Below are 9452 nucleotides of genomic sequence, written 5' to 3' on the forward strand. Positions count from 1 at the left end.
GAAAAATTACAAGGACATGACCTCGCTGCTGTAGGATAAACCATTTTCACTAATTAGAAGTTCCTGTTATTAGCTTCCCGTGCATGGTATTTAACTTTTCCAGAATCTCAAATGACTTTAGCTCTGTATTCACCATCACATCTGCACACCTACCTGCAAAAACCCAAAATGAAAAAAGCCAAGGCCGTATTTTGCTTCAAAAAAAAGAAAACATGCAAATCAGTATTTCTGTGACAACAATCACAGAACTGTTAGGTTTAATCCTATTCCTGCTATATCCAGAAACCTGCTATTGACTTCAATGGGAGTTGGCATGAGTGCTTAACTATGAATAAATATGAAAGGTAGTTGTCAGTGATTTTCAGTATGGAAATGATTTTGTAGACATTGTAAACAGAAGTGGCAGCTGGCAAATATTCAGTCAGAAAACTGCAGTTGAAATCTACTAATGAAACATTTTTCTTTCTACAGTCCTAGTTTTCAAACTGTTCTCTGATATCTATAGAGTTCAGAGAAACTTTTAGTACTCCATTATTTATAAAACTTGCTATTCATTATAATTTAAAGCTGCGAACACAAAGGGAATATTTAACCATATGCACTGTCATAAGACACTACAATCAATGTTTTGTATTGCTCTACAATGCTCCAGTATCTTTGGGAAAACAATAACAATAATGGTATTTATGCAAAGCTGTGTGTCAGTTGCATAAACAGTTACCCACATTCAACTTCAATTAGATGAATACATGCATGTACAAGTCTCAGCAAGATAAGCCTCTCTGAAGAAGTAGGAGAATTATTTTATCACCTCTGAAGATGCTTCACAGTTAATCAAGACCATGGTTCTCAAATGAGAAGTTACTTCATGCGTTGGAAATTTGGAATTTTTAAATAATTTGTTTCATTTATTATAGAAGATGCAGCAATCCTGGCTAAGTCATGAATACTAGCTAAAGATTTCAGTGAAAAATACTATGATATAAAAAGTTACTAGATTTCACTCTTATTACAGAATAAATACAATTATTTTTTACTTTCTTTGCTCCTAAAAATGTTTTTGATCTATGAACTAAATAAAAATGAGATCTTGCAGACATTCGAAGTTAGAAGTCTACTTAAATGAGTAAAGTTATATGCATTGGTAAGTTTGAGAGATTCAACTGTAAGTAGGTATTTGGAAAGAATCAGTAAGCACAACAACTGACAATTACTTCATATTCTAGAACCACAGCCCTTCTCCTTTTGTGGATTCTAATTTATATTCCATTGGCTTCTAGCAAGACTTCGATCTTTACATTTAAGTCCTGCTAACTGTCATGAAGACCGCATGTCCTCAGGACAACTTTTAATTCTTGAAAAGAAGGAGTTCTGAAGACATAAATTTATTTCTTAGCTTTCCTCTTACAATTTTCGTGAAAGTATTGTACTTTCACAGACTGCAAATGCAGATTAAATGCTATATTTAAAATATATGCCTTTAAAGTGTGAGAATAGTTTCCAGACACTTCGGATTGGTTTTGGTTTTGCTTGTCCTCGCTGCAGCACCTCCTCTGTTTCAATTGCTTCCTCATCTGGGTACCCAGATCACTTCAGTTATCATCAGTTCTGTCAGTTCAATATCAGGATTTCTCAAAAAAAAAAAAAAATCAACTTAAATAATGTGTTGTGGTTACATACAGCAGGTTGTTTCTGGTGTTTGTGAGGTATCTTTAGCTCTGCCTCAGGAAAAATGCCCATGAGCAGTCAACCTCAAGACCTCCCACCGCGTAAGGAGGCTGGGGTTTTCAGGGGTGGTATCTCCATCATAAGCTGCTTAGCTGGCAGTACAAGCCATGCTTTGGACCGGGGTGAGGGTGCGAGGATGTCCCACAACCAAGGGCTGCTGTTTCCGCCTGAGCGTGTGAGGGGGGAAGCAGAGAATCAGGTGCTATGAGGCTGCCTGCTGGGCTTGCTATGGAGTGTTTTCACAGATAGGCTTTGACTCACAGGAAGAGAATATTTTTCCCACGCTATCTTCTCAGCATGCCTCCCTGTTATTTGGTCCTAGCGTAGGAAAAATATTTACCCTATGAAAGTACATGTGATACTTAAAATGACAAATATATATTTTATAAGCAACATTTGGGAATCAGTCCTTCCTTTAGCTACATGCCAAAACATGGGTGCAGTAATTAGGGTCCCCCCTGTGCCTTTAATTGAAACCAGAGATGTGGCTGCAATATAACTTTCACATCTGGAGTCTGGGCTTCTCCCAGGGCTATATTTGGATCCAGGGATTTGCTTTAGACCATTAGAGGGAAATGAGTCAGTCACAAAATCAGTATCAGAAATTCAGTGATACTTTTAAACTAGGATTTTTCCCTGTCTTCAGGAACACTGGTTTCTATAGCAAGGTATAGAGCTTGGTGTTATTACACGAATGCTAATATTTTAAAGCAGCGGAAATGTCTGTCTCACGATGACCTTAAAATGAGACATATTAGCAGTTTTGAAGTTTATTTATGTATTCTGTGAAACTTATTTTCTGCTGATTACAATAGGCACAAGATGGAAAAGGAGATAACTTATTTTCTTCTCAGAAAACAAAGGTAATTATTTTCTTCATATCCTGGCTTCGTAGCTGTCTAATGTTGCAGCAACACAGATCACAATCCATTCAACTTGGAGCACTGAGGAAAGACTTGATTGTGTTTCTCTGTTTCTTAAAATACGTCATAAAGAAAAAAAGGTACAAAGGTAAGGAAATTCCACATTATGTGGGGAGAAAGTCTTTCTTGTAAGCAAGGTCTAGATTTTTAGCTTGCTCTAAGCAGTCATACAGTCACTGGGATGAGCTACCACACTGAATTTGGATTTACTAAAATATTTGGACTGTTAAAATAATAATTGATTGCTATGACTTGTATTATTTTATCATAGCCGCTTTACTACCTTGTACTTAGCTTGGTAATCGCTGCAATTCCCCTAGTATATATATATAGTTCAATAAGTGCTGTGGTGTACTGTGGTATTTCCTTACTAACAAAAGTATGCTGTGACTTACTTACAGAAAAGTTTTGGTGTACTTCTCTTAGAAATAGCCCCAAACAAACAGAGCTACGTCTGGCAGTAAGGACACTGGAACTGGGCTTGCACAGCACACAATGGCTATTAGTTCTTTGGAGAAAAAATGTTAAGACTACTCTAAAGGACTCTGGGGTACAGACAGATCAGAACTAGGCATGACTTGTCAGAAAGAAGGGTGGAAGTTTGTGGGAACAAACAGAAAAGTTAATGCCTGACAAAGCATATTCCTTTTGAGAGCTAGAGCGGAATTTGAGATTGCTGAATCTAGTAATTTCTTGGGTACCAGTAAACTATTGTGAAGTCCACTGTCCAATATCATGTCTCATCTTGATCTACACAGAGGATAACAACCTTTTCATCAGGTATTGCCTTTGCTCAAGTAGCAAAAATCTGTGCCGTGAAAGAGCCTAGAATCTTGCCGGAAAAAAAGGTACTACTTTGTAGTGTAAGTAAAGCCGTATCTACACAAGGGTGGCAACAATTTAGGATTGAATGGTCACCTATATTTGGGATTTCCTAGAGCTCAACTCCTTGGTTTTGCAATTTTCTTTTTATAGTTATATTATCTATGCAATTTGGTCTGATTAATATTTTAATTATGTTTGTGTTGCTGCTGCAGATTTAGAAATCCTATCCCTACTGTACACTTTACCTAATATGCAAGTTATACACCATACGGTTTTTGAATTATTCTTGTGTAATGACACAGTTATCCCCAGGTAGGTTAGCAAATGTATTTACTGTGTTAATGACAGGCCCAAATTACTGGAAAGGGGTAAATGAGGCATCCTCAAATTTCAGTTGATGGTTAGTCTCTGACTGGGGAGATGCAAGAAAACATCTCACTCCTCTTCACAAGGACGCATCTTTTGCAAGATGTCCTCTACCTAAGTCAACAATGGACAATTTTCTATTAGGTATGACTCACTACCACTTAGAAATTTGTAAACAGATTTGCCTATCATCTCCTCCAGTTACTTACATCTTGTGCTCTCCAAAGCAGCAATACCCAAACAAATTAATGCTTTGAAGGTGTGTGCACTCTGAACGTGTTTAAGTTAAAAACGAAGCAGCCAAAGAAAGCTTATTTATTTGTACGGGATTTAATAAGACTAATAAATGCTTACTTTCACTTCTTAAAATATTAACTTACATATTGATGTGGACTTGAGTAATTTTCTCTGAGTGTTTTATAAGCCTCCTTAAAATCCTTGGAAACGGACAAATCGTCAGGGCTTTGATTCTGTTGCTACACACAGCACTTGAAGTAGAAAAAGTAAAGTGGGGATATTGCACTTCAGATTAATAAGACAAAATGATAGGATTTAGTTATTTTCCCCGTGTTTGTCTGTGGACAGGCACAACAGCTGAATCCACAATGAGCTGCTACTGATAGGGTGATGGGTACTAACTTGTCTGGCTGGAAGCTGATTGTGTTTTGCCTGTGCATAAAAGTAACAGTTCCTGCCTTGCTCTGTGCAGAGGCCTACTGACTGGCAAGGGGCAAAAGGCAGTGATTTCTGAATCCCACAGAGATTAGAGCTGAGTGGGAATTGCAAGCCTCCGTCTTACATAAAGGCAAGACAGAAGTTAACAGCTGCTTCTGTTGAGGCAATGGCTCCCAGACCACACTGAGCTCCTGCAAGCGCTGCAATCACTCTCGTGCCGGAGCAAGTTAGACCCAGTCAGTGCTATCTTCTGACTGCTGCAAAACTAATTTTTTTTTTTTAATTCTTGCTCAACATGCAGCAGTTCACCTAACAAGGTGATATGTATGATTAAAAATAAAAAAGTGACATTATAGCATAATACCGTATTCTGTCCTACTCTGAGCAAGGGACTGCTTGTCATAAGAAAAAAGTATTTAACGTTGCTTCTAATTTTTGTGCCATGTCCATAAGCTAAGATTATAAACTACCTTTAGCTACTGTTACCAAATGGCATTGCTTAATTTTTATAAATGGTTGTGTTAATATCAGGGGGTTTACTGTATGATTGATTCATTGCACTGTATTTCATGGCTCTGTCAAGGAAATGTTTTAGCAGAGGAAAATATTCAGAAGCAACTAGTACAAATAAGCATACGGCATTTTGGCTGTAAGACAAGTATAGATGTAAATATACAATGAAATATTTGCACAAAGCATTTTGAGCACTGTTAAGTTATTCTGCTGCTATGACTATACTATGTAGAGTCATCTTCATTTTTCTGAGTGGCACAGTGCCATGTTGCATTCAGCCAGACACTGAATAAATTGGTTGCTTGTAGTTTGATCTCACAGCAGATTATTTAATTTTAATTTTCAATTTGCTTCCCAAGGTAAATATGACAGCAATTAATATGGCAGAGATGAAGAATTCACATTAAACATTGCTGCTCCCCTGGGATGAGCTCTCTCAAAGCATGTTTGGAAAGGAATTAAAACCAGAAACCTTTCCCATGTTTCCTCATGTTTCTTATTTTTTTGTTATGGTCAGAAAATGTCTTTAAATATTGTGAACAACGGGACGGCTGGTGTTCCTCATTCTTGAAACACATCTGCAAATGTTTGACTTGACTTAACCTGTGATGTGTGCCATCATCTTTCGCATACCTTTTTAAGGTCCACTATACTGCTGAAATGCCTTCTGTAAACTCTACACTGGCGATTCATTATCTTTCTCCTGTCAGACCTTTAAAACCACTGTCTAATTACCATTTGAGTGAGACAGGTTTTCCTATAATGCGGTAGACTCTTTTCCTGAATTTTAGTTATATTAAGTGCAAGATGCACTTAGGATAGCAGCTGCAAACTTAATGTTTTAATAAAGGAAGACCTAGTATATGCATTTTTTTTTTTCAGTATTTGAATCCTCTGAAGTGTCATGGAATTAGGTTTTCCACTTTGTTTCTTTAAAGATGTGATTTAGGGGGTCTTGTCATTGCAGAGGTCAGGAAGAGTCTTGAATTGGTCACTGCTTGAAAATTGTTACACCTATTAAGTCGATACTGGTTTTGAACTGGGATATATGTTATCAAAGGACCATCCCATTTGTTTCTGGGAAAACAAGAGCTTCAGGATACTTAGAAAATAGTTCTGCAGGAAGCTTTCTTTAGGAACTGTGTCATCATTGTTTGGAATTTAAAGATCTGTAAATTAATGATACTGGTTTTGTACAACAGTATTATTACTAGAAACATCATGGATCTCCACTTTCTTGCAAATCAATGATGATTTTGTCATAAATAGCAATTGGAAGGAGCCCAAGGACATGTTCAGAGCAAGGGCACAGATTCCAGTCCCCACCAGGGCAGGAAGAGGCTGAATGTGGGTGTCCTGCAGCACAAAGGATGGCAGTCTGCATCGCAAAAAGAAGTTGCAGACACAGTAGCTGCATGTCCAGCAGCTTTGTCGACTCAGGGACCTTCACATCAGTGCCCATTTTGCCCCTGAATAAGTCCTGGCCCATGACCACCTTCTGGGACCTCTCCTTCCCACTTGTCAGCTTCTGGAGACTTCGGGGTTTCCAGGTGTAAAATAATGGCATCATTTCCTTCACAGAGCTGATTCTACCTGCCTGCATACTTTTCCTACCACATCAAATGTAATTTAATTAAAATACAATACGCTAGCATGGAAGTGAACCCCCAAATAATTCCAGATTATTGTCTTCTAGAAACAGAGACAGTTTCACCAGCAGGAAAAAAACCCCACCATCAAAACTATTGGTAATTGCTGAAGGTCATTCACTTCCTTCATTCTTAGTTTAGTGCAAATGCAGTAAATATTTGTTGGTGTCTAATTTAACCATTAATTAAGTCTTACATTCTTCACAGAGAGAGAAACTTTTTTTTTAATAGCAGCACATATAAATGCAGTATTACATTCACTGGGAGATGTTTTAAATGTTTTAATATACATTTTTTCACAAAATCATATTTCAGAAATTTTTTTCTTCCAAAATGCTGGTATAATCGATTTTAAAAGTTATAGTAGTGTTGTTTTATAAATTCAAGATTTATCTTGAAATTTAAGGCCCAAATTAGCAAAGCACGTAAGTATATATGTAAGATCCATCAAAGACATACATTTTTTTATCCTTTGACAATGGTGCATGTATTTATGATACTATTTTTCTTAACAGTTTATTTCAGTACACAGATCAGTCTAACTACAGAAAAGGTGGTTCTTTTCTGCTTTTTTAGTAAAGTAATACAAGGTTATATAATGGCTCCTGAATAAAAATACTTTTACATATATAGAACAATGCTTACATTATAAAGAAAAGTATTATGTGTATTTATGTACTGAGCGTGGTTCTTGCTTGAGATTTTTCACTGCCTCATTTGCTACGCAACAGTATTCAGCAATAAAAAATAAACCATTACTGATATCCATGCAGTAGAAACAAACGAGTTTCTATGTAAAGTCAGAAATGAGAAATATAGAATGCTATGTAAACATTCTTCAGCCTCTTGTTCTTAGTATTGTGTTTATTGATTCTTAAAATAATACTTTAATAATTTTGATAGATGTCCCCTAGAAGCTGGCCTGACACCATCAGTATTACAGCATACTTTAAAAGTGCCTTTTCTGCCCAATATTATTTTCAGCAGCAGGTCCAGCCAACATAGCTTCTGCTTGTTTCCCCTCTTATCCGGGCCACTTGTGCTGGGTCTGCAGCGCTCCTCTGCTGTGCCATTCATTCCAGCTGTTTCAAAAGAAGCAGCTGATAACCTGTATCAGGGGGTTAGTTATTTTTAACCCTGGTACAGTTGCTGTGTGACCCAAAAGCCCTTTGGGTGTCTCGGGGGCAGAAATAAGCAGCGTGGTGCACAGGCTGATTAAAGCCATAGTGCCTCTGAAAGAAATCGTTATTGTACTGTATCTCCAGAGAGACAAATGTAATACTTCAGCGGCCTCCAGAGTGGCCAAAAGCTCTCAAGGATTACTTTGTTAGAGTATTATATGAGAATGAGAGGATCTGATTCAATGAGATACAGTCAATAGAAAATGAAGCCCTTAAGGGAAGAGCCTTTTTCACATTAAGTCTAACTGAAATGAATGTAACAAACAGGGAACAATTATTAAAATGAAAAGTTCAGCCCTTTTTTTAATGTGTTGTTTGAAAGATATCACCTTCAAAAGCGTAAAAATCCCTTGGTGTTTCCAAGCAACTTCAGTTATGTGGTCAAATTCCCATGATGTTAGTTGTCACCAGTCAGTGGCTTTTACACGAGGCGCTAACCTTTGGTCTTGGATGGTTTGCTGTTCCAGAAGTGCAAGTACTAACTTCAGTCATACATTTCTCTATTACAAAAAGGATATCTTGGGCATCAAGTAAATTGAGATTTAAGTATCCGTAACAAATCAGTTTCATTGTGCCGTATCAGGTAGTTTTTAATAGCTGCTTATGAAGAATTAAAAAGGTTTTCTCATTAGAATTCTGCTCTCCACTCTTTCAGAAACCTCATCCATCAATGTGACCAAAGATACATCAGATAAAACAACTCCTCTGCCTTAATCACTAGAGCCCCAATTCAGCCAAGAACTTAACCATGCACGCAATTTTAATTACCTGAAGCACTGAAGTCAGTAGGGATTACATGCTTAAAATGGCACATGAGCTTAAGTGCTTTCCTGAGCAAGGTCCTAGACAAGCCATTATTTTAATGCACATATGGTAAAACTGGCACGTCACAGGAACTTAAGAGAGAAAATAAATGTTTTTAATTTTTTTTCTTTCTTCTTGTTTTGTAGGGGCACACATTTGTTCCTGTGGTGGTTTATAGCTACCAATAATCTTCCACGGTGGTTGCCTTATCTACTATTCTGGCATCTTCTGCTCTTGTTAGTAAACAGAAGAGAACTATTAAACAGAAAGCCAAGTACTCTTAATCTCAAGGGAGAGACTTTGTACACTATGTTCTGTACAAAACTGAAAGACTTGAAGATCACAGGGGAATGTCCTTTCTCCTTACTGACTCAAAGTCACATTACTGAGGAACATGACAAGGACTGCACAGAAAACAGCTCTAGAGCAGCTTTGCCCATCTGCAAAGAAGTCCATGAAAAAGATGCTCAAGGAAACCTTCCACAAAGGAAAACAAGCAGAAGTAGAGTGTACCTGCACACATTAACTGAAAGCATCTGCAAACTAATCTTTCCTGAGGTAAATAGATACCGCATAATAATACTACTTTAATAGCATTTAATTATAAATATTAAAAAAGCATTGTATGCCAGCCTTTAGATGTAAGCCTTTAGAAAGTTGTTTTGATTTCAAAGTTTGTGTTCTTACCTAGTTCTGCATAGTTTAAATCCTCATTTCATCCTCTTCCATTCCTTCTGGATACAATTTTGCCGCAATCATTTTTGTACACACCATCCCTTCCATTGTAT

At 37.2% G+C, this 9452-nt stretch overlaps 1 protein-coding gene across 1 annotated transcript in view; it reads left to right on the forward strand.

Annotated features, from left to right (window-relative positions):
• The first annotated feature begins 8816 nt into the window (after positions 1 to 8816).
• The window catches only part of GUCY1A3 (guanylate cyclase 1, soluble, alpha 3), a 15300-nt gene continuing 14664 nt past the window's right edge, over positions 8817 to 9452 (forward strand). The window contains exon 1 of the mRNA XM_009329802.1: positions 8817 to 9222. Coding sequence (XP_009328077.1) covers positions 8974 to 9222 — 249 coding nt within the window. The 5' untranslated portion in view covers positions 8817 to 8973. The remainder of the gene's footprint in view (positions 9223 to 9452) is intronic.

Source organism: Pygoscelis adeliae, unplaced genomic scaffold (assembly GCF_000699105.1).
Source record: "Pygoscelis adeliae isolate BGI_AS28 unplaced genomic scaffold, ASM69910v1 Scaffold67, whole genome shotgun sequence".
Lineage (NCBI taxonomy): Eukaryota > Metazoa > Chordata > Aves > Sphenisciformes > Spheniscidae > Pygoscelis > Pygoscelis adeliae.